This window comes from Lithobates pipiens, unplaced genomic scaffold (assembly GCF_037356315.1).
Source record: "Lithobates pipiens isolate NorthernLeopardFrog02 unplaced genomic scaffold, aLitPip1_a1.2 Scaffold_19, whole genome shotgun sequence".
Taxonomy (NCBI): Eukaryota; Metazoa; Chordata; class Amphibia; order Anura; family Ranidae; genus Lithobates; species Lithobates pipiens.
In genome coordinates, this window is record NW_027507764.1 from 595,381,498 (window position 1) to 595,406,466 (window position 24,969).

Here is a 24,969-nt window from a genome sequence, read left to right on the forward strand (position 1 = left end):
ACCCCACTTCATACACACAGAAAACAGGGGATGCTCCAAACCCCACTTCATACACACAGCAAACAGGGGGCGCTCTGTACCCCACTTCATACACACAGTAAACAGGGGGTGCTCTGTACCCCACTTCATACACACAGTAAACAGGGGGCGCTCTGTACCCCACTTCATACACACAGTAAACAGGGGGTGATCTGTACCCCACTTCATACACACAGTAAATAGGGGGCGCACTGTACCCCACTTCATACCCACAACAAGCAGGGGGACGCTCCATACCCCACTTCATACACACAGCAAGTAGGGGGCGCTCTGTACCCCACTTCATACACACAGAAAACAGGGGGCGCTCCATACCCCACTTCATACACACAGAAAACAGGGGGCGCTCCATACCCCACTTCATACACATGACAAGCAGGGGGCGCTTTGTACCCAACTTCATACACACAGCAAGCAGGGGGCGCTCTGTACCCCACTTCATACACACAACAAGCAGGGGGCGCTCTGTACCCCACTTCATACACACAACAAGCAGGGGGCGCTCTATACTCCACTTCATACACACAACAAGCAGGGGGCGCTCTATACCCCACTTCATACACACAACAAGCAGGGGGTGCTCTGTACCCCACTTCATACACACAGAAAACAGGGGGCGCTCCATACCCCACTTCATACACACAGAAAACAGGGGGCGCTCCATACCCCACTTCATACACGCGACAAGCAGGGGGCGCTTTGTACCCCACTTCATACACACGACAAGCAGGGGGTGCTCTGTACCCCACTTCATACACACAACAAGCAGGGGGCGCTCTGTACCCCACTTCATATACACAACAAGCAGGGGGCGCTCTGTACCCCACTTCATACACACAACAAGCAGGGGGCGCTCTATACTCCACTTCATACACACAACAAGCAGGGGGCGCTCTATACCCCACTTCATACACACAACAAGCAGGGGGTGCTCTGTACCCCACTTCATACACACAGAAAACAGGGGGCGCTCCATACCCCACTTCATACACACAGAAAACAGGGGGCGCTCCATACCCCACTTCATACACACGACAAGCAGGGGGCGCTTTGTACCCCACTTCATACACACGACAAGCAGGGGGTGCTCTGTACCCCACTTCATACACACAACAATCAGGGGGCGCTCTGTACCCCACTTCATACACACAGCAAGCAGGGGGCGCTCTGTACCCCACTTCATACCCACAGAAAACAGGGGGCACTCTGTACCCCACTTCATACACACGGCAAGTAGGGGACGCTCCATACCCCACTTCATACACACAACAAGCAGGGGGCGCTCTGTACCCCACTTCATACACACAACAAGCAGGGGGCGCTCTGTACCCCACTTCATACACACAGCAAGCAGGGGGCGCTCTGTACCCCACTTCATACCCACAGAAAACAGGGGGCACTCTGTACCCCACTTCATACACACGGCAAGTAGGGGACGCTCCATACCCCACTTCATACACACAGAAAACAGGGGGCACATCCCAAACCCCACTTCATACACACAGCAAACAGGGGGCGCACTGTACCCCACTTCATACACACAGAAAACAGGGGACACTCCAAACCCCACTTCATACACACAGCAAACAGGGGGCGCTCTGTACCCCACTTCATACACACAGAAAACAGGGGATGCTCCAAACCCCACTTCATACACACAGCAAACAGGGGGCGCTCTGTACCCCACTTCATACACACAGTAAACAGGGGGCGCACTGTACCCCACTTCATACACACAGTAAACAGGGGGTGCTTTGTACCCCACTTCATACACACAGTAAACAGGGAGCGCTCTGTACCCCACTTCATACACACAGTAAATAGGGGGCGCACTGTACCCCACTTCATACCCACAACAAGCAGGGGGATGCTCCATACCCCACTTCATACACACAGCAAGTAGGGGGCGCTCTGTACTCCACTTCATACACACAGAAAACAGGGGGCGCTCCATACCCCACTTCATACACACAGAAAACAGGGGGCGCTCCATACCCCACTTCATACACATGACAAGCAGGGGGCGCTTTGTACCCAACTTCATACACACAGCAAGCAGGGGGCGCTCTGTACCCCACTTCATACACACAACAAGCAGGGGGCGCTCTGTACCCCACTTCATACACACAACAAGCAGGGGGCGCTCTATACCCCACTTCATACACACAACAAGCAGGGGGCGCTCCATACCCCACTTCATACACACAACAAGCAGAGGGCGCTCTGTACCCCACTTCATACACACAACAAGCAGGGGGCGCTCTGTACCCCACTTCATACACACAGCAAGCAGGGGGCGCTCTGTACCCCACTTCATACCCACAGAAAACAGGGGGCACTCTGTACCCCACTTCATACACACGGCAAGTAGGGGACGCTCCATACCCCACTTCATACACACAGAAAACAGGGGGCACATCCCAAACCCCACTTCATACACACAGCAAACAGGGGGCGCTCTGTACCCCACTTCATACACACAGAAAACAGGGGACACTCCAAACCCCACTTCATACACACAGCAAACAGGGGGCGCTCTGTACCCCACTTCATACACACAGAAAACAGGGGATGCTCCAAACCCCACTTCATACACACAGCAAACAGGGGGCGCTCTGTACCCCACTTCATACACACAGTAAACAGGGGGCGCACTGTACCCCACTTCATACACACAGTAAACAGGGAGCGCTCTGTACCCCACTTCATACACACAGTAAATAGGGGGCGCACTGTACCCCACTTCATACCCACAACAAGCAGGGGGATGCTCCATACCCCACTTCATACACACAGCAAGTAGGGGGCGCTCTGTACCCCACTTCATACACACAGAAAACAGGGGGCGCTCCATACCCCACTTCATACACACAGAAAACAGGGGGCGCTCCATACCCCACTTCATACACATGACAAGCAGGGGGCGCTTTGTACCCAACTTCATACACACAGCAAGCAGGGGGCGCTCTGTACCCCACTTCATACACACAACAAGCAGGGGGCGCTCTGTACCCCACTTCATACACACAACAAGCAGGGGGTGCTCTGTACCCCACTTCATACACACAGAAAACAGGGGGCGCTCCATACCCCACTTCATACACACGACAAGCAGGGGGCGCTTTGTACCCCACTTCATACACACGACAAGCAGGGGGCGCTCTGTACCCCACTTCATACACACAACATGCAGGGGGCGCTCTGTACCCCACTTCATACACACAACAAGCAGGGGGCGCTCTGTACCCCACTTCATACACACAACAAGCAGGGGGTGCTCTATACCCCACTTCATACACACAACAAGCAGGGGGTGCTCTATACCCCACTTCATACACACAACAAGCAGGGGGCGCTCTGTACCCCACTTCATACACACCACACCCCCATAAAAAATCATTAATTGTAGAAGATTTTTCCCTCACCGCTTTGTCTCTGGAACTCTCCACCTCTCCGATGACACTCAGGACAACCAGCGCCACCGCCAGGAACGCCGCCATTCTCATATCGACTTTGCTCCGAAATTTGCTTGTGTTCTGCCTGGACGGGGGGGGGGGGGGGGTGACAAGTTACTGGGAGACCCCAAAGTGTGGAACTCCGACACCGAGCTCTGAACCTCCCAATTCTCTCTGCCGCAGTGCCCATTACTCCCCCCCCCCCAACCCACCCCACCATAGACGATTGATCTACACAATCATGATTGCATGAGACTGGACACAATGTATTATTGTTTGCATGAGACCCCCTTACAATCCATACCGGACCCCTATTCTGCATGGGGGGTCTGATACAGCTGAACACCCAGCAGGATGAGGAGGCCGGGAACTTTACCAGCCATTCCAATGGTATTTTATTCTTGGTAAATGTCAGAGATGTGTAGAAGGTTGTACATCCTACAGAGGGACCTCTTCACACGCCTGCTATTTAAAGGAATTTTCCATTTTTACAGTGCCAAGCCCCCCATGTCCCCCTCCCCCCATGCCCCCCCATGTCCCCCTCCCCCCATGTCCTCCCCATGTCCCCCCCATGGCCCCCTCATGTTCCACTCCCCCATGCCCCCCATGTCCCCCCATGTCCCCCTCATGTCGCACCCCCATGTCCCCCTCATGTCCCACCCCCATGTCCCCCTCATGTCCGCCCCATGCCCCACCTCTCATGTCCCTCCATGTCCCTTGCCTATTAACCTTGAGAACAGGCAAAATGATTTGCAGGGCTCAATGAGGTTTGGAGAACATTCACAATTTCTGAACTTTTTCTTAACTGTTCAGAAAACGTCCCTCAAACTGAACCCCGGAACGTTCATCGTACCCCCATCCCGGGGAATATTAGGTGTGTCGGGGTGAGTACAGGGGTACATTGCTCCACTTTATCCATTCCCACAAGTGAGCGAGATAAAAATAAAAACAGCAACAAAATGAAAAAGTTTCCAATTGTCCAAACACAAATGTAACCAACATCACTGTGTGATGTATCATTGTGTCTGTGTAGCATTGTATCGTTGTGTCTGTGTAGCATTGTATCATTATGTCTGTGTAGCATTGTATCATTATGTCTGTGTAGCATTGTATCATTATGTCTGTGTAGCATTGTATCATTATGTCTGTGTAGCTTTGTATCATTATGTCTGTGTAGCATTGTATCATTATGTCTGTGTAGCATTGTATTGTTGTGTCTGTGTAGCATTGTATCATTCTGTCTGTGTAGCATTTTATCATTGTGTCTGTGTAGCATTGTATCATTCTGTCTGTGTAGCATTGTATTGTTGTGTCTATGTAGCATTGTATCATTATGTCTGTGTAGCATTGTATCATTCTGTCTGTGTAGAATTGTATCATTCTGTCTGTGTAGCATTTTATCATTGTGTCTGTGTAGCATTGTATCATTCTGTCTGTGTAGCATTGTATTGTTGTGTCTATGTAGCATTGTATCATTATGTCTGTGTAGCATTTTATCATTGTGTCTGTGTAGCATTGTATCATTCTGTCTGTGTAGCATTGTATTGTTGTGTCTATGTAGCATTGTATCATTATGTCTGTGTAGCATTGTATCATTCTGTCTGTGTAGCATTGTATTGTTGTGTCTATGTAGCATTGTATCATTGTGTCTGTGTAGCATTGTATCATTATGTCTGTGTAGCATTGTATCATTCTGTCTGTGTAGCATTGTATCATTATGTCTGTGTAGCATTGTATCATTCTGTCTGTGTAGCATTGTATTGTTGTGTCTATGTAGCATTGTATCATTATGTCTGTGTAGCATTGTATCATTCTGTCTGTGTAGCATTGTATTGTTGTGTCTGTGTAGCATTGTATCATTATGTCTGTGTAGCATTGTATCATTCTGTCTGTGTAGCATTGTATTGTTGTGTCTGTGTATCATTGTATTGTTGTGTCTGTGTAGCATTGTATCATTATGTCTGTGTAGCATTGTATCATTCTGTCTGTGTAGCATTGTATTGTTGTGTCTGTGTAGCATTGTATCATTATGTCTGTGTAGCATTGTATCATTCTGTCTGTGTAGCATTGTATCATTATGTCTGTGTAGCATTGTATCATTCTGTCTGTGTAGCATTGTATTGTTGTGTCTATGTAGCATTGTATCATTATGTCTGTGTAGCATTGTATCATTCTGTCTGTGTAGCATTGTATTGTTGTGTCTGTGTAGCATTGTATCATTATGTCTGTGTAGCATTGTATCATTCTGTCTGTGTAGCATTGTATTGTTGTGTCTGTGTAGCATTGTATCATTATGTCTGTGTAGCATTGTATCATTCTGTCTGTGTAGCATTGTATCATTATGTCTGTGTAGCATTGTATTGTTGTGTCTGTGTAGCATTGTATCATTATGTCTGTGTAGCATTGTATCATTCTGTCTGTGTAGCATTGTATCATTATGTCTGTGTAGCATTGTATCATTCTGTCTGTGTAGCATTGTATCATTATGTCTGTGTAGCATTGTATCATTCTGTCTGTGTAGCATTGTATTGTTGTGTCTGTGTAGCATTGTATCATTATGTCTGTGTAGCATTGTATCATTCTGTCTGTGTAGCATTGTATTGTTGTGTCTGTGTAGCATTGTATCATTCTGTCTGTGTAGCATTGTATCGTTGTGTCTGTGTATCATTATATCATTGTGTCTGTGTAGCATTGTATCATTGTGGCAAGAGGATTTGTGTTGGGAGGGGGGATTTGGGGTGTTTGTTCTAGAAGTGGTGATATGGTAGAGGGGGAGGGGATTGGTACTGGGGAGGGAAAATCTTTTTTTTTTTTTTGGGGGGGGGGGGTGCTAGGAGTAGGGATGTTCAGGGTGTATTTGTGCTAGGAGGGGAAATGTGGGGGGGATTTGTGTTGGGAGGGTGGATTTGGGGTGTTTGTACTAGAAGTGGTGATATGGTAAAGGGGGAGGGGATTGGTGCTAGGTGGGGAATTCTTTTTTTTTGGAGGGGGGGGGGGGTTTGTGTTGGGAGGAGAGAATGAGTATTTGAGGGGTAGAGAAATTGTGCTATGAGGAGATATTTATTTATTTTTGGGAAGGGGGGGATTTGAAGAGAGGGAGGATTTGAGATGGGGGGGGCATGGGGAAGGAACAAAGATTTTTACTGGGAGGGGGAATTTCAGTAGGGGGGTGGATTGTCCTGGCAGGAGGGGGAATTTATGCTTAGGGGGTAATCACGCTGACACACAATTTTCATACATCTGGGGGGGGGTGCAGTTTGGCATGTTCGCCCCGAGCTCCAGGTGACCCAGTCCTGACACTGCATGATGGAGGCTCAGCATCACAAATGGGGGCGTTACCTATGCAAATACAGCCTGTCTGGGAACGCCCACTTCTCTACACTGATACCCACCCATCAAGGCATTTTGTATTTCCATAACTCCTCCCACTGCTTGCATTGTGGCTCTTCAGAGGAGTGTCCTCTGGGGAGGAGTCCTGAGGAAGGGGGCGGTGATCATTTCAGGAAGATACAGAGCCTGGAAAAAGTATTCATACCCCTCGACATTCCCCACATTTTTGTCATGTTACAACCAAAAAAATAAATGTATTTTATTGGGGATTTTATGTGATGGACCAACACAAAGTGTCACATAATTGTGAAGTGGAAGGAAAATGATAAATGATACAAATAAATATGTGAAAAGTGTGGGGGGAGGGGCATTTGTATGGCGCCCCCTTTACTCTGATACCCCCAACTAAAATCTAGTGGAACCAATCGCCTTCAGAAGTCACCTAATCAGTAAATAGAGTCCACCTGTGTGTCATTTAATCTCAGTATAAATACAGCTGTTCTGTGAAGCCCTCAGAGGTTTGTTAGAGAACCTTACTGAACAAACAGCATCATGAAGGCCAAGGAACACACCAGACAGGTCGGGGATAAAGTTGTGGAGAAGTATAAAGCAGGGTTGGGTTATAATAAAATCTCCCAAGCTTTGACCATCTCACGGAGCTCTGTTCAATCCATCATCGGAAAATGGAAAGAGTATGGCACAACTGCAAACCTACCAAGACATGGCCGTCCACCTAAACTGACCGAGCCGGGCAAGGAGAGCATTCATCAGAGAAGAGCCAAGAGGTCCATGGTAACTCTGGAGGAGCTGCAGAGATCCACAGCTCAGGGGGGAGAATCTGTCCACAGGACAATTATTAGTCGTCTCTCCACAAATCTGCCCTTTATGGAGGAGTGACAAGAAGAAAGACATTGGAGGAAGAAAGTCATAAGAAGTCCTGTTTGTAGTTTGTGAGAAGCCATGTGGGGGAGGGGGCAGCAAACATGTGGAAGAAGGTGATCTGGTCAGAGGAGACCAAAATTCAACTTTATGGCCTAAAAGCAAAACGCTATGTGTGGGGAAAACTAACACTGCCCATCCCCCGAACACACCATCCCCACCGTGAGACATGGTGGTGGCAGCATCATGTGGTGGGGATGGTTTTCTTCAGCAGGGACAGGGATACTGGTCAGAGGTGATGGGAAGATGGATGGAGACAAATACAGGACAATCTTAGAAGAAAACCTGTTAGAGTCGGCAAAAGACTTGAGACCGGGGCGGAGGTTCCCCTTCCAGCAGGACAACGACCCGAAACATCCAGCCAGAGCTACAATGGAATGGTTTACATCAAAGCATATTCATGTGTTAGAATGGCCCAGTCACAGCCCAGACCTAAATCCCATTGAGAATCTGTGGCCAGACTTGAAAATTGCTGATCACAGACGCTCTCCATCCAATCTGACAGAGCTTGAGATATTTTACAAAGAAGAAGAATGGGCAGAAATGTCCTCTCTAGATGGGCAAAGCTGGTAGAGACACCCCCAAAAAGACTTGTAGAGAAAGGGGGTTCTACAAAGTATTGACTCCGGGGGGCGCCATACAAATCCCCCTCCCCCCCACACTTTTCACATATTTATTTGTATCATTTATCATTTTCCTTCCACTTCACAATTATGTGACACTTTGTGTTGGTCCATCACATAAAATACCAATAAAATGCATTTATGGTTTTGGTTGTAACAAAATGTGGGGAATTTCAAGGGGTATGAATACTTTTTCAAGGCACTGTATGTACCGCCCCCTTCTGGCCCCTCCCACCAGCCATGATCTGCCTGCATTGTATAGAGAAGCACAGAGGGGATCACATCTACAATAAGACATGTAATGCAAATTCAAAGACTTTATTCAAAAATGTCATTATGTAGGGAGGGGGGCCAGAGATGGAAATAATATCGGGGATAATAAGTAGAGCTTCAGTGATGTCAGTGACGGGGGGTGATGTCAGTTACGGAGGGTGATGTCAGTGATGGGGGGTGATGTCAGTGATGGGGGGTGATGTCAGTGATGGGGGGTGATGTCAGCAGTGGTAGGGGGGTGATGTCAGTGATGGGGGGTGATGTCAGTGATGGGGGGTGATGTCAGTGATGGGGGGTGATGTCAGTGATGGGGGGTGATGTCAGCAGTGGTAGGGGGGTGATGTCAGTGACGTGGGGTGATGTCAGTGACGGGGGGTGATGTCAGTGACGGGGTGATGTCAGTGATGGGGGGTGATGTCAGTGACGGGGGGTGATGTCAGTGATGGGGGTGATGTCAGCAGTGGTGGGGGGGTGATGTCAGTGATGGGGGGGTGATGTCAGTGATGGGGGGTGATGTCAGCAGTGGTGGGGGGGTGATGTCAGTGATGGGGGGTGATGTCAGTGATGGGGGGTGATGTCAGCAGTGGTGGGGGGTGATGTCAGCAGTGGTGGGGGTTGATGTCAGTGATGGGGGGGTGATGTCAGTGATGGGGGGTGATGTCAGCAGTGGTGGGGGGGTGATGTCAGTTACGGGGGGTGATGTCAGTGATGGGGGGTGATGTCAGCAGTGGTGGGGGGTGATGTCAGCAGTGGTGGGGGTTGATGTCAGTGATGGGGGGGTGATGTCAGTGATGGGGGGTGATGTCAGCAGTGGTGGGGGGGTGATGTCAGTTACGGGGGGTGATGTCAGTGGTGGGGGGTGATGTCAGTGATGGGGGGGTGATGTCAGTGATGGGGGGTGATGTCAGCAGTGGTGGGGGGGTGATGTCAGTTACGGGGGGTGATGTCAGTGATGGGGGGTGATGTCAGTGGTGGGGGGTGATGTCAGTGATGGGGGGGTGATGTCAGTGATGGGGGGTGATATCAGTGATGGGGGGTGATGTCAGTGGTGGGGGTTGATGTCAGTGATGGGGGGGTGATGTCAGTGATGGGGGGTGATGTCAGCAGTGGTGGGGGGTGATGTCAGTTACGGGGGGTGATGTCAGTGATGGGGGGTGATGTCAGTAGTGGGAGGTGATGTCAGTGATGGGGGGGTGATGTCAGTGATGGGGGGTGATATCAGTGATGGGGGGTGATGTCAGCAGTGATGGGGGGTGATATCAGTGATGGGGGGTGATGTCAGTGACGGGGGGGTGATGTCAGTGGCGGGGGGTGATGTCAGTGATGGGGGGTGATGTCAGTGACGGGGGGATGTCAGTGATGGGGGGTGATATCAGTGATGGGGGGTGATATCAGTGATGGGGGGTGATGTCAGTGATGGGGGGGAGGGGTCCTCCTGGGGTGTCACAGAAATGAGTGGTCTCGGTGAATCTCTCCGCACAGAATTATCTTCATTCCTCAGAATTCTTTGTAATTGGAGAATTTCATCCACAAATATTTCCGGCTGGAATTTCCGGGACTCTCGGAAAAAAGAGCCAATTGCGGTTGATATAAGCGGAACGCCGGCCAAGACCCTCCGCCTGCACCGCTCAGAGAAGAAATAGAAAGGAGATGATCAGCAGCTATCCGAACTCCCCTCCCCCGCCCAGAATCCTGCGGACCGCCATGATGAAGATTGCCCTCCCCCGGATAGGGATGATAATTCTGCGTCTGTTCCCATAGAAGACGATCGTTCCCGATTTTCTGGGACAGACCTCATGCTGTGCCCCCCCCCCGGATTGCAGGGTCACCCCAATGTCAGCATTCATTCCATACGGCATTCACTAGAGGGATCAGGGGCTCTGCATGGGTGGTCCCCATTTAATCAGAGGTGGGGCCTGGGCGGGGCCACTCCGGTAAGTGGGTTGGGTCTGAGAGGGACCACCTCCTTAGGAGGGCTATATATTAACACAGCGTGACTCGCGCATGCGCAGTAGGGAACCGGGCAGTGAAGCCGCAACGCTTCACTTCCCGATTTCCTGACAGAGGATGGCGGCGGGGGCAGCTGAGAGATGAGCGATCGCTCCTCATCTGCCGCCGACATCGCTGGACCCCGGGACAGGTAAGTGTCCATTTATTAAAAGTCAGCAGCTGCAGTATTTGTAGCTACTGACTTTTAATATTTTTCTGCAGGTGGCGCTCCTCTTTAAGGCGGTACTGATGGGCACTGATAAGATGGCACTGATGGGCACTGGTAGGTGGCACTTGAAATTCCCCTTGAAATTCCCCACAATTTCTCATGGACTGTGGATATGTGAAAAGTGTGGGGGAGGGGCATTTGTATGGCGCCCCCCGGAGTCAATACTTTGTAGAACCCCCTTTCTCTACAAGTCTTTTTGGGGGTGTCTCTACCAGCTTTGCACATCTAGAGAGGACATTTCTGCCCATTCTTCTTCTTTGTAAAATATCTCAAGCTCTGTCAGATTGGATGGAGAGCGTCTGTGATCAGCAATTTTCAAGTCTGGCCACAGATTCTCAATGGGATTTAGGTCTGGACTGTGACTGGGCCATTCTAACACATGAATATGCTTTGATGTAAACCATTCCATTGTAGCTCTGGCTGGATGTTTCGGGTCGTTGTCCTGCTGGAAGGGGAACCTCCGCCCCGGTCTCAAGTCTTCTGCCGACTCCAATAGGTTTTCTTCTAAGATTGTCCTGTATTTGTCTCCATCCATCTTCCCATCAACTCTGAGCAGCTTCCCTGTCCCTGCTGAAGAAAACCATCCCCACCACATGATGCTGCCACCACCATGTCTCACGGCGGGGATGGTGTGTTCGGGGGATGGGCGGTGTTAGTTTCCCCCACACATAGCGATTTACTTTTAGGCCATAAAGTAGAATTTTGGTCTCCTCTGACCAGATCACCTTCTTCCACATGTTTGCTGCCCCCTCCCCCACATGGCTTCTCACAAACTACAAACAGGACTTCTTATGACTTTCTTCCTCCAATGTCTTTCTTCTTGTCACTCTTCCATAAAGGGCAGATTTGTGGAGAGACGACTAATAGTTGTCCTGTGGACAGATTCTCCCCCCTGAGCTGTGGATCTCTGCAGCTCCTCCAGAGTTACCATGGACCTCTTGGCTCTTCTCTGATGAATGCTCTCCTTGCCCGGCCCGGTCAGTTTAGGTGGACGGCCGTGTCTTGGTAGGTTTGCGGTTGTGCCATACTCTTTCCATTTTCCGATGATGGATTGAACAGAGCTCCGTGAGATGTTCAAAGCTTGGGAGATTTTATTTATAACCGAACCCTGCTTTATACTTCTCCACAACTTCATCCCTGACCTGTCTGGTGTGTTCCTTGGCCTTCATGATGCTGTTTGTTCACTAAGGTTCTCTAACAAACCTCTGAGGGCTTCACAGAACAGCTGTATTTATACTGAGATTAAATGACACACAGGTGGACTCTATTTACTAATTAGGAGACTTCTGAAGGCAATTGGTTCCTCTAGATTTTAGTTGGGGTATCAGAGTAAAGGGGGCGCCATACAAATGCCCCTCCCCCACACTTTTCACATATTTATTTGTATCCTTTATCATTTTCCTTCCACTTCACAATTATGAGACACTTTGTGTTGCTCCATCACATAAAATCCCAATAAAATACATTTATGTTTCTGGTTGTAACATGACAAGATGTGGGGAATGGACAATGTGGGTGGCCCCATGGACAATGCTTCTCTCCTCGATCGTTCTCCTCTCCATACATATCTCATGTCACTCCTCGCTCGGTTCTGTTATTCTCTCCTCGATCGTTCTGGGAATGTTTTCTCCTCTCTCTGGTTCCCTCCTCTCCCGTCTCTGTGGTTTTATAACATACACAAAGTTATATTTGGCCGGGACCGGTAATGAGCCTGCTACCTTCTGTATGTTTTTGGTTAGTCGGATTTCGGAGGAATTTGCTGACGGCCAAATGTTGAAATACTCGACTTATGATCAGCGTTTAGAAATGTCTATGAATCAGAAAGCGTCACTTGTCCGGGAAATTTCCTGTCTATTACAGATCGCTGATATGTCACCCCGACCACTTCCTATGGCCAGGTGAGATCCGGCTGGATGAAGACCATCAACATTCTGCTGAGACGGCAGGAGAGGCCCCCCCCCCCCCCCCCCGGGGGTGATGAATGGACGATTGTTGTGTCCTTTCAGCTACATCTGTTCCAGGAGTTCTCAGGATGAATAAAATATGAAAATTCTCTATATATTAGCTCAGTGGTTGCCAACCTATAAGGCACAGACCACTCAACGGTAGTCCCTGGCATCACCAAAGGGCCACACATAATACTCAGTGTATGCAATTCTAGAGAGAACACCCATGCTATAGATAATGATGGTCAGAGACTGTGGATGTGCTGCAGATTTGGTTGGAGACTGTGGATATGCTGAAGGTTTGGTTGAGGACTGTGGATGTGCTGCAGGTTTGGTTGGAGACTGTGGATATGTTGAAGGTTTGGTCAGAGACTGTGGATATGTTGAAGGTTTGGTTTGGGACTGTGGATATGCTGCAGGTTTGGTTGGGGACTGTGGATATGTTGAAGGTTTGGTTTGGGACTGTGGATATGTTGAAGGTTTGGTTGAGGACTGTGGATATGTTGAAGGTTTGGTTGGGGACTGTGGATATGTTGAAGGTTTGGTTTGGGACTGTGGATATGTTGAAGGTTTGGTTGAGGACTGTGGATATGTTAAAGGTTTGGTTTGGGACTGTGGATATGTTGAAGGTTTAGTTGGAGACTGTGGATATGTTGAAGGTTTAGTTGGGGACTGTGGATATGTTGAAGGTTTGGTTGGAGACTGTGGATTTGCTGAAGGTTTGGTTGAGGACTGTGGATATGTTGAAGGTTTGGTTGAGGACTGTGGATTTGCTGAAGGTTTGGTTGAGGACTGTGGATATGTTGAAGGTTTGGTTTGGGACTGTGGATGTGCTGCAGGTTTGGTTGGGGACTGTGGATATGTTGAAGGTTTGGTTGGGGACTGTGGATATGTTGAAGGTTTGGTTTGGGACTGTGGATATGTTGAAGGTTTGGTTGGGGACTGTGGATATGTTGAAGGTTTGGTTGGGGACTGTGGATATGTTGAAGGTTTGGTTGAGGACTGTGGATATGTTGAAGGTTTAGTTGGAGACTGTGGATATGTTGAAGGTTTAGTTGGGGACTGTGGATATGTTGAAGGTTTGGTTGGAGACTGTGGATTTGCTGAAGGTTTGGTTGAGGACTGTGGATATGTTGAAGGTTTGGTTTGGGACTGTGGATATGCTGCAGGTTTGGTTGGGGACTGTGGATATGTTGAAGGTTTGGTTTGGGACTGTGGATATGCTGCAGGTTTGGTTGAGGACTGTGGATATGTTGAAGGTTTGGTTGGAAACTGCGGATATGTTGAAGGTTTGGTTGGAGACTGCGGATATGTTGAAGGTTTGGTTGAGGACTGTGGATATGTTGAAGGTTTGCTTGGGACTGTGGATATGCTGTAAGTTTGATTGGACACTGTGGATATGTTGAAGGTTTGGTTGGAGACTGTGGATATGCTGCAGGTTTGGTTGGGGACTGTGGATATGTTGAAGGTTTGGTTGGGGACTGTGGATATGTTGAAGGTTTGGTTGGGGACTGTGGATATGTTGAAGGTTTGGTTGGGGACTGTGGATATGTTGAAGGTTTGGTTGGAGACTGTGGATATGTTGAAGGTTTGGTTGAGGACTGTGGATATGTTGAAGGTTTAGTTGGAGACTGTGGATATGTTGAAGGTTTAGTTGGGGACTGTGGATATGTTGAAGGTTTGGTTGGAGACTGTGGATTTGCTGAAGGTTTGGTTGAGGACTGTGGATATGTTGAAGGTTTGGTTTGGGACTGTGGATATGCTGCAGGTTTGGTTGGGGACTGTGGATATGTTGAAGGTTTGGTTGGGGACTGTGGATATGTTGAAGGTTTAGTTGGAGACTGTGGATTTGCTGAAGGTTTGGTTGAGGACTGTGGATATGTTGAAGGTTTGGTTGGAAACTGCGGATATGTTGAAGGTTTGGTTGGAGACTGCGGATATGTTGAAGGTTTGGTTGAGGACTGTGGATATGTTGAAGGTTTGCTTGGGACTGTGGATATGCTGTAAGTTTGATTGGACACTGTGGATATGTTGAAGGTTTGGTTGGAGACTGTGGATATGCTGCAGGTTTGGTTGGGGACTGTGAATATGTTGAAGGTTTGGTTGAGGACTGTGGATGTGCTGCAGGTTTAGTTGGAGACTGTGGATGTGCTGCAGGTTTGGTTGGAGACTGTGGATGTGCTGAAGGTTTGGTTGAGGACTGTGGATATGTTGAAGGTTTGGTTGGGGACTGTGGATATGCTGAAGGTTTGGTTGAGGACTGTGGATATGTTGAAGGTTTGGTTGAGGACTGTGGATGTGCTGAAGGTTTAGTTGGAGACTGTGGATGTGCCGAAGGTTTGGTTGGGGACTGTGGATGTGCTGCAGGTTTAGTTGGAGACTGTGGATGTGCCGAAGGTTTGGTTGGGGACTGTGGATATGCTGAAGGTTTGGTTGAGGACTGTGGATATGTTGAAGGTTTGGTTGGGGACTGTGGATGTGCTGAAGGTTTGGTTGGGGACTGTGGATATGTTGAAGGTTTGATTGGGGACTGTGGATATGCTGAAGGTTTGGTTGAGGACTGTGGATATGTTGAAGGTTTGGTTTGGGACTGTGGATATGCTGAAGGTTTGGTTGAGGACTGTGGATGTGCTGCAGGTTTAGTTGGAGACTGTGGATGTGCCGAAGGTTTGGTTGGGGACTGTGGATATGCTGAAGGTTTGGTTGAGGACTGTGGATATGTTGAAGGTTTGGTTGGGGACTGTGGATGTGCTGAAGGTTTGGTTGAGGACTGTGGATGTGCTGCAGGTTTAGTTGGGGACTGCGGATGTGCTGAAGGTTTTGTTGGGGACTGTGGATGTGCTGCAGGTTTGGTTGAGGACTGTGGATGTGCTGCAGGTTTGGTTGAGGACTGTGGATATGTTGAAGGTTTGGTTGGAGACTGTGGATATGTTGAAGGTTTGGTTGGGTACTATGGATAAGTTACAGATTTGGTTGGAGGCTCTGGATATGTTGAAGGTTTGGTTGGGGACTGTGGATATGTTGAAGGTTTGGTTGGGGATTGTGGATATGCTGAAGGTTTGGTTGAGGACTGTGGATATGTTGAAGGTTTGGTTGAGGACTGTGGATATGTTGAAGGTTTGGTTGGGGACTGTGGATATGTTGAAGGTTTGGTTGGGGACTGTGGATATGTTGAAGGTTTGGTTGGGGACTGTGGATATGTTGAAGGTTTGGTTGGAGACTGTGGATATGTTGAAGGTTTGGTTGGGGACTGTGGATAAGTTACAGATTTGGTTGGAGGCTCTGGATATGTTGAAAGTGTGGTTAGGACTATGGATATGCTGCAGGTTTGATTGGAGACTTTGGATATGTTGAAAGTTTGGTTGGTACTATGGATAAGTTACAGATTTGGTTGGAGACTGTAGATATGTTGAAGGTTTGGTTGGAGGCTCTGGATATGTTGAAGGTTTGGTTGGAGGCTCTGGATATGTTGAAGGTTTGGTTGGAGGCTGTGGGTATGTTGAAGGTTTGGTTGGGTACTATGGATAAGTTACAGATTTGGTTGGAGGCTCTGGATATGTTGAAGGTTTGGTTGGGGACTGTGGATATGTTGAAGGTTTGGTTGGGGACTGTGGATATGTTGAAGGTTTGGTTGGGGATTGTGGATATGCTGAAGGTTTGGTTGGGGACTGTGGATATGTTGAAGGTTTGGTTGGGAACTGTGGATATGTTGAAGGTTTGGTTGAGGACTGTGGATATGCTGAAGGTTTGGTTGGGGACTGTGGATATGTTGAAGGTTTGGTTGGGGATTGTGGATATGCTGAAGGTTTGGTTGGAGACTGTGGATATGCTGAAGGTTTGGTTGGAGACTGTGGATATGCTGAAGGTTTGGTTGAGGACTGTGGATATGTTGAAGGTTTGGTTGGGGATTGTGGATATGCTGAAGGTTTGGTTGAGGACTGTGGATATGTTGAAGGTTTGGTTGGGGACTGTGGATGTGCTGCAGGTTTGGTTGAGGACTGTGGATATGTTGAAGGTTTGGTTGGGGACTGTGGATATGTTGAAGGTTTGGTTGGGGACTGTGGATAAGTTACAGATTTGGTTGGAGGCTCTGGATATGTTGAAAGTGTGGTTAGGACTATGGATATGCTGCAGGTTTGATTGGAGACTTTGGATATGTTGAAAGTTTGGTTGGTACTATGGATAAGTTACAGATTTGGTTGGAGACTGTAGATATGTTGAAGGTTTGGTTGGAGGCTCTGGATATGTTGAAGGTTTGGTTGGAGGCTGTGGGTATGTTGAAGGTTTGGTTGGGTACTATGGATAAGTTACAGATTTGGTTGGAGGCTCTGGATATGTTGAAGGTTTGGTTGGAGACTGTGGATGTGCTGCAGACTGGGGTCATGTTGCATAGCACTAGTAGGGATCAGTGCTTATAGCGCATTACACATCAGTGCTCCAACTACAGACTGTTGGGTTTTGAGGGCACATAAACATGAAAGGGTCACAGGTTGACCGTCACACTATGAAATGATCTCTCACCTGTCTGCTCCCTGGATTGTTCTGGAAAGGATGGTTGGCGATCCCTACAATAAATGATCCCTACGATACTTCAGAGTGTCAGATACCTGGAACAGAGCAGAGGAATATAAATATTCAGTAGAATTCTGATATATAGAGAATACAGAGATTCTGGGTGGAGACAGGCAGAGTCAGCTATATGAATATCCAATGACCATGTGACTGAGCTCTGGGCAGGGTCAATGTGGGCTGAGAACTGAACGCTGGGGAGCCATACCAGCGCCCATAACTGAGATCCTCCACCCCTCATAACAGAAGTCGTCCAACCCCCATAGCTGAGATCCTCCATCCCTCATAACTGAGATCCTCCATCCCTCATAACTGAGATCCTCCACCCCTCATAACAGAAGTCGTCCAATCCCCATAGCTGAGATCCTCCATCCCCCATAACTGAGGTCTTCCAGCCCCCATAGCTGAGGTCTTACATCCCCCATAGCTGAGGTCTTACATCCCCCATAGCTGAGGTCTTCTAGCCCTCATAACTGAGGTCCCCACCCCCTATTACTGAGGTCATCCAACCCCCATAACTGAAGTCCTCCAGCATCCATAACTGAGGTTCTCCAAACCTTCATAACTGAAGTTTTCCCTCCCCCATAACTGAGGTCCTCCATTCACTATAACTGAGTTCTTCTAGCCCCCATAACTGAGATAATCGATCCCCCATAACTGAGGTCCTCCATCCCTTATAAATAAGATCTTCTAGCCCCCTATAACGGAGGTCTTCCAATCCCCATAACTGAGGTCTTCCAGACCCCATAAATGAAGTCCTCTATCCCCCATAACTGAGGTTTTCCAGCCCTCATAACTGCAGTCCTCCTTCCCCCATTACTGAGGTCCTCCATCCCCACAACTGAAGTCCTCCAGCATCCATAACTGAGGTCCTCCATCCTTCATAACTGAAGTCCTTCCTCCCCCATAAACAAGGCCCTCCATCCCCATAACTGAGGTCCTCCATTCCGCATAACTGAGGTCTTCCAGCCTTCATAACTGAGGTCCTCCATTCACTAAAACTTCTAGCTCCCATAAATGAGGTCCTCCATCCCCCATAACTGAGGTCTTCCAGCCTTCATAACTGAGGTCCTCCATCCCCCATAAGTGAGGCCCCCTATCCCCCATAACAGAGGTCTTCTAGCCCCCATAACTGAGGTCTTCCACCCCCCTTAACTAAGCTCCTCCATCCCCCATAACTGAGGTCCTCCATCCCCCCAAAACGAAGCTCCTCCATCCCCCATAACTGAGGTCTTCCAGCCTTCATAACTAAGCTCCTCCAATCCCCCATAATTAAGCTCCTCCATCCCCCATAATTGGGGTCCTCCATCCACCACAACTGAGATCCTCCATCCCCCCATAATTGGGGTCCTCCATCCACCACAACTGAGATCCTCCATCCCCCCATATCTAGGCTCCTTCATCCCCCATAACTGGGGTCCTCCAGCCACCATAAGTAAGGTCCTCCATCCCCCCATAACTGAGGTCTTCATCCCTCATAGCCGAGTTTTATAAAATGGCAGGATTATAGTTTTATCTCTGGAATATATCCCCTTTTTGATGCATGCCAATAATCTGCCGGTATTGCTTGCTGCAGCTTGGCATTGCATGCTATTGCTGAACCGATCATCTACTAGAATACTGGGACCCCCAGACCCTTCTCCATCGTCAGCATTAGAAACTGTATATAGAGAATCCCATGAGATCCAACACATTGTATATGGCACACAAGAGAGAAGAACGGATCACTGTGATATTTGCCAAACATCATCATCATCATCATCACTATCATCATCATCATCATCACTATCATCACTATCATCATCATTATCATCACTATCATCATCATCACTATCATCATCACTATCATCATCATCACTATCATCATCATCATCATCATCATCACTATCATCATCATCATCATCACTATCATCATCATCATCATCATCATCATCATCATCACTATCATCGTGATTTTGGATTCCTTCCCTCTGTATCATTATTAATAATTGGGACTCCGGCCACGTCTGACCACGGAATGCTGAAAGTGGAAGAAAGAAAAATGGAGCAAAAGTGGAGCCTTTACCAGCCAATCAGGTTTCATTTTTTTTTTTATTCCTTAATGGGAAGTAAAAATAGGAAAGTGATTGGTTGCTGTGGACAAGGACTGCACTGTTGCTGCCCCAAGTGATATTAGAGTACATGATCCTTACATTGGTTATCCGAGAAGAATTATTCTGACAGTAACAAGGTGGAGAAACGTGGAGGGAAGGAGGAGATCCAGAAAAGGCCGACATAGGAGCATCACTCATCTATAATATATTGTCCGAGATATCCCCCCCCCCCCCCATACAATTCTTCACCTCCCCTCCCCCAACTGACTCTATAATCCTGTCATGATTCTATAGGTCATATAATAGTATCTATCTAGTCTATATATTGGGGGTGTGATACTTCCCAATAATATTCTTCACCCCCCCCCCCCCCCACCAACAGGCAATATATTCTTGTCCTGGTCTATAGGTTATATAATAGGGGCCTGTAGCCTGTAAATGGAGGATTTGGTATAATGTTCTTTAGTCCCCCCCACACCTAGTTGTTAGCAGATGATGGGGCTGATATTCCTGTGGAGCTATAGGTTATATAATGGGGGCTCTGTGGTCTGTATATTGGGGGTATTACCTGACGGAGGGTCTCCTCTCACTGGATCCTTGTCTGTTGTCTCTCTGGAAGTCGGAAATGTTGTGTTGGAGTTGGCAGAACACTCGGGACATACAGACGGATCTTTGGCAACCCAGAAATGTGGTCCAGGGGTGACCAGACAGCCCTGCCAGCTGCAAATCCTTCTGAGCTCCTCCTATAGGTCCAGCATAGATTATATAGGGTGTTACCTTCTCCGAATCCCTCCTATAGGTCCCGTATAACTTATATAGGGTGTTATCTCCTCCTATAGGACCAGTATAAGTTATATAGGGTGTTACCTTCTCCAAATCCCTCCTATAGGACCACTATAACTTATATAGGGTGTTATCTCCTCCTATAGGTCCAGCATACATTATATAGGGTGTTACCTTCTCTGTATCCATCCTATAGGTCCCATATAACTTATATAGGGTGTTATCTCCTCCTATATTACCAGTATAATTTATATAGGGTGTTTCCTGCTCCATATCCTTCCTATAGGACCAGTATAATGTGTATAGGGTGTTATCTCCTCCTATATGTCCAGCATAGATTATATAGGTTGTTACCTTCTCTGTATACCTCCTATAGGTCCAGTATAACATATATAAGGCCTACAGAGTGTTATCTCCTCCTATAGGTCCAGTATAACTTATATAGGGTGTTATCTCCACCTATAGGTCCAGCAAAGGTAATATAGATTGTTATCTTTTCCTATAGGTTCAGCATAGATTATATAGGGTTTTACCTTCTCCATATCTGTCCTATAAGTCCACTATAGATTTTATAGGGTATTACTTTCTCCGTATCCCTCCTATAGGTCCAGTATAACTTATATAGGGTGTTATCTCCTCCTATAGGTCCAGCAAAAGGTTATATAGGATGTTACCTTCTTCTATAGGTCCAGTATAGATTATATAGGGTGTTACCTTCTTTGTATCTGTCATATAGGTCCACTATAGATTATATAGAGTATTACTTTCTCCATATCCCTTCTATAGGTGCAGTATAACTTATATAGGGTGTTACCACCTCAGTATCCCTCCTATAGATCCACTATAGATTATATAGGGTGTTACGTTCTCTGTACCCCTCCTATGGCACCCCTATAGATTATATAGGGTGTTACTTTCACTGTATCTCTCCTATAGGTTCAGTATAGATTACATAGAGTGTTACCTTCTCTGTGTCCCTCCTTTGAAGTCCAATATGGATTATACAGGGTGTTAGCTCCTTTTTGAAGTCCAGTATAGCTTATATAGGGTATTATGTTCTCCGAGGTGTTATCTCCTCCCTAAATTCCTATATGGATTATATAGGGTATTATATTCTCTGCTTTTCCTCTTAGAGTCCAGTATAGACTATATAGGATGTTATCTTCTCCGTATCCCTCCTTGAGGTTCAGTATAGATTATATATGGTGTTATCTTCTCTGTGGTCCTCCTGAGAGGTTATCATTGGGTATAAAGTATATTCTCCTCTCTCTGGCTGTCCCGAGGGGGTCAGTATAGAATATCTTCTCCCATATATATGTGTAGTGCCCCTTATAGAGTATCTCCCACCTCAGGGTCCCGCACAGGTCCTGTCTCCAGTCCTTTGTAGGGTATTCTCGATTCCTCAATCACATCCAGATCTGCTCCTGCTCTGCCCGGTGAAGCTCCTCGGAGGTCTCTGCAGACTTTTCTTGGTGATGTCAGACGGAGAAGTGATTCAGACTGACTCACCGTATAATGGACCGTCTGCCGGAGGGACTGGCTGACCCCGTACTGACACACAGATCCGGAGTCACTCCCCACATGTGACTGGACCTGGAAAACACAGCAACAAAATCTGCTTCAAATTAAACATTTTCCGAACAGAGCTCTTCGCTGTGTTCTTCATGATATATCTCCACTGGGGGGCGCTGCAATGTGTACAGTTTGTAAAACGCAGTGCAAACTGAGCAAACTGTGTAAATTTAGCAAACTGAGCAAACTGCACAAACTGAGCAATCTTGCAAACTGCCCAAATGGAGTAAACTGAGCAAACTGAGAAAACTGCAAATTGACCAAACTGTGCAAACTTAGCAAACTGAGCAAGCTGCAAACTGCCCAAATGGAGTAAACTGTGCAAACTGAGCAAACTGCAAACTGTGCAAACTGAGAAAACTGCAAACTGACCAAACTGTGTAAACTGAGCAAGCTGAGCAATCTGCAAACTGTGAAAACTGAGAAAATTGTGCAAACTGCGCAATCTGTGCAAACTGAGCAACCTGCAAACTGCCCAAATGGAGCAACCTGAGCAAACTGTGCAAACTGAGCAAACTGTGCAAACTGTGCAAACTGTGCAAACTGAGCAAACTGTGCAAACTGAGCAAACTGTGCAAACAGCAAACTGTGCAAACTGAGAAAACTGTGCAAACAGCAAACTGAGCAAACTGTGCAAACTGAGCAAACTAAGCAAACTGAGCAAACTGTGCAAACTGAGCAAACTGTGTAAACAGCAAACTGTGCAATCTGAGCAAACTGTGCAAACTGTGCAAACTGTGCAAACTGTGCAAACTGAGCAAACTGTGCAAACTGAGCAAACTGTGTAAACAGCAAACTGTGCAATCTGAGCAAACTGTGCAAACTGTGCAAACTGTGCAAACTGAGCACACTGAGCAAACTGAGCAAACTGAGTAAACTGTGCAAACTGAGCAAACTGAGCAAACTGTGCAAACAGCAAACTGAGCAAACTGAGCAAACTGAGCAAACTGTGCAAACTGTGCAAACTGTGCAAACTGAGTAAACTGTGCAAACTGTGCAAACTGAGCAAACTGTGCAAACTGAGCAAACTGAGTAAACTGTGCAAACTGTGCAAACTGAGCAAACTGTGCAAACTGAGCAAACTGTGCAAACTGAGCAAACTGTGCAAACTGAGCAAACTGAGCAAACTGTGCAAACTGTGCAAACTGAGCAAACTGAGCAAACTGTGCAAACTGAGCAAACTGAGCAAACTGTGCAAACTGTGCAAACTGAGCAAACTGAGCAAACTGAGCAAACTGTGCAAACTGAGCAAACTGTGCAAACTGTGCAAACTGAGCAAACTGAGCAAACTGTGCAAACTGTGCAAACTGTGCAAACTGAGCAAACTGAGCAAACTGTGAAAACTGAGCAAACTGTGCAAACCGAGCAAACCGTGCAAACCGAGCAAACCTAGCAAACCGTGCAAACCGAGCAAACCGTGCAAACCGAGCAAACCGTGCAAGCCGAGCAAACCGAGCAAACCGTGAAAACCGAGCAAACCGAGCAAACCGTGCAAACCGAGCAAACCGTGCAAACCGAGCAAACCGTGCAAGCCGAGCAAACCGAGCAAACCGAGCAAACCGTGCAAACCGAGCAAACCGTGCAAACCGAGCAAACCGAGCAAACCGAGCAAACCGAGCAAACCGAGCAAACCGAGCAAACTGTGCAAACTGAGCAAACTGAGCAAACTGTGCAAACTGAGCAAACTGAGCAAACTGAGCAAACTGTGCAAACTGAGCAAACTGTGCAAACTGAGCAAACTGAGCAAACTGTGCAAACTGAGCAAACTGAGCAAACTGTGCAAACTGAGCAAACTGTGCAAACCGAGCAAACCGAGCAAACCGTGCAAACCGTGCAAACCGAGCAAACCGTGCAAACCGAGCAAACCGAGCAAACTGTGCAAACTGAGCAAACTGTGCAAACTGAGCAAACTGAGCAAACTGTGCAAACTGAGCAAACTGAGCAAACTGTGCAAACCATGCAAACTGAGCAAACTGAGCAAACTGTGCAAATTGAGCAAACTGAGCAAACTGAGCAAACTGTGCAAATTGAGCAAACTGAGCAAACTGAGCAAACTGTGCAAACTGAGAAAACTGTGCTAACTGTGCAAACTGTGCAAACTGAGCAAACCGTGTAAACTGAGCAAACCGTGCAAACCGTGCAAACCGAGCAAACCGAGCAAACCGTGCAAACCGAGCAAACCGTGCAAACTGAGCAAACTGAACAAACTGAGCAAACTGTGCAAACTGAGCAAACTGAGCAAACTGTGCAAACTGAGCAAACTGTGCAAACTGAGCAAACTGAGCAAACTGTGCAAACTGAGCAAACTGAGCAAACTGTGAAAACTGTGCAAACTGAGCACACTGAGCAAACTGTGCAAACTGAGCAAACTGAGCAAACTGTGCAAGCTGAGCAAACTGAGCAAACTGTGAAAACTGTGCAAACTAAGCAAACTGTGCAAACTGAGCAAACTGTGCAAACTGTGCAAACTGTGCAAACTGAGCAAACTGAGCAAACTGTGCAAACTGTGCAAACTAAGCAAACTTTGCAAACTTTGCAAACTGAGCAAACTGTGCAAACTGAGCAAACTGAGCAAACTGTGCAAACTGTGCAAACTGTGCAAACTGAGCAAACTGTGCAAACTGAGCAAACTGAGCAAACTGTGCAAACTGTGCAAACTGAGCAAACTGAGCAAACTGTGCAAACTGTGCAAACCGAGCAAACCGAGCAAACCGAGCAAACTGTGCAAACTGAGCAAACTGTGCAAACTGTGCAAACTGAGCAAACTGAGCAAACTGTGCAAACTGTGCAAACTGTGCAAACTAAGCAAACTGTGCAAACTGAGCAAACTGAGCAAACTGTGCAAACTGAGCAAACTGTGCAAACTGTGCAAACTGAGCAAACTGTGCAAACTGAGCAAACTGAGCAAACTTTGCAAACTGAGCAAACTGTGCAAACTGTGCAAACCGAGCAAACTGTGCAAACTGAGCAACCTGAGCAAACTGAGCAACCTGAGCAAACTGAGCAAACTGTGCAAACTGTGCAAACTAAGCAACCTGAGCAAACTGAGCAAACTGTGCAAACCGAGCAAACCGTGCAAACCGAGCAAACCGTGCAAACCGAGCAAACCGCGCAAACCGTGCAAACCGA

At 47.4% G+C, this 24,969-nt stretch overlaps 1 protein-coding gene across 2 annotated transcripts in view; it reads right to left on the reverse strand.

Moving 5' to 3' along the window:
* LOC143997818 (uncharacterized) overlaps positions 1-21,888 on the reverse strand; it is a 34,944-nt gene extending 13,056 nt beyond the window's left edge. Inside the window, exons 1-3 of one of the 2 annotated variants that reach the window (XM_077493636.1) lie at positions 21,233-21,888; positions 17,345-17,430; positions 3,465-3,579 (exon numbers count right to left, since the gene is read on the reverse strand). In XM_077493636.1, the coding sequence (XP_077349762.1) occupies positions 3,465-3,545 (81 nt within the window). In that variant the 5' untranslated portion in view covers positions 3,546-3,579; positions 17,345-17,430; positions 21,233-21,888. Of the gene's footprint in view, positions 1-3,464; positions 3,580-17,344; positions 17,431-20,053; positions 20,410-21,232 lie in introns of those variants that run through there. The other variant, XM_077493637.1, reaches the window with a different exon arrangement.
* Positions 21,889-24,969: the final 3,081 nt, after the last annotated feature.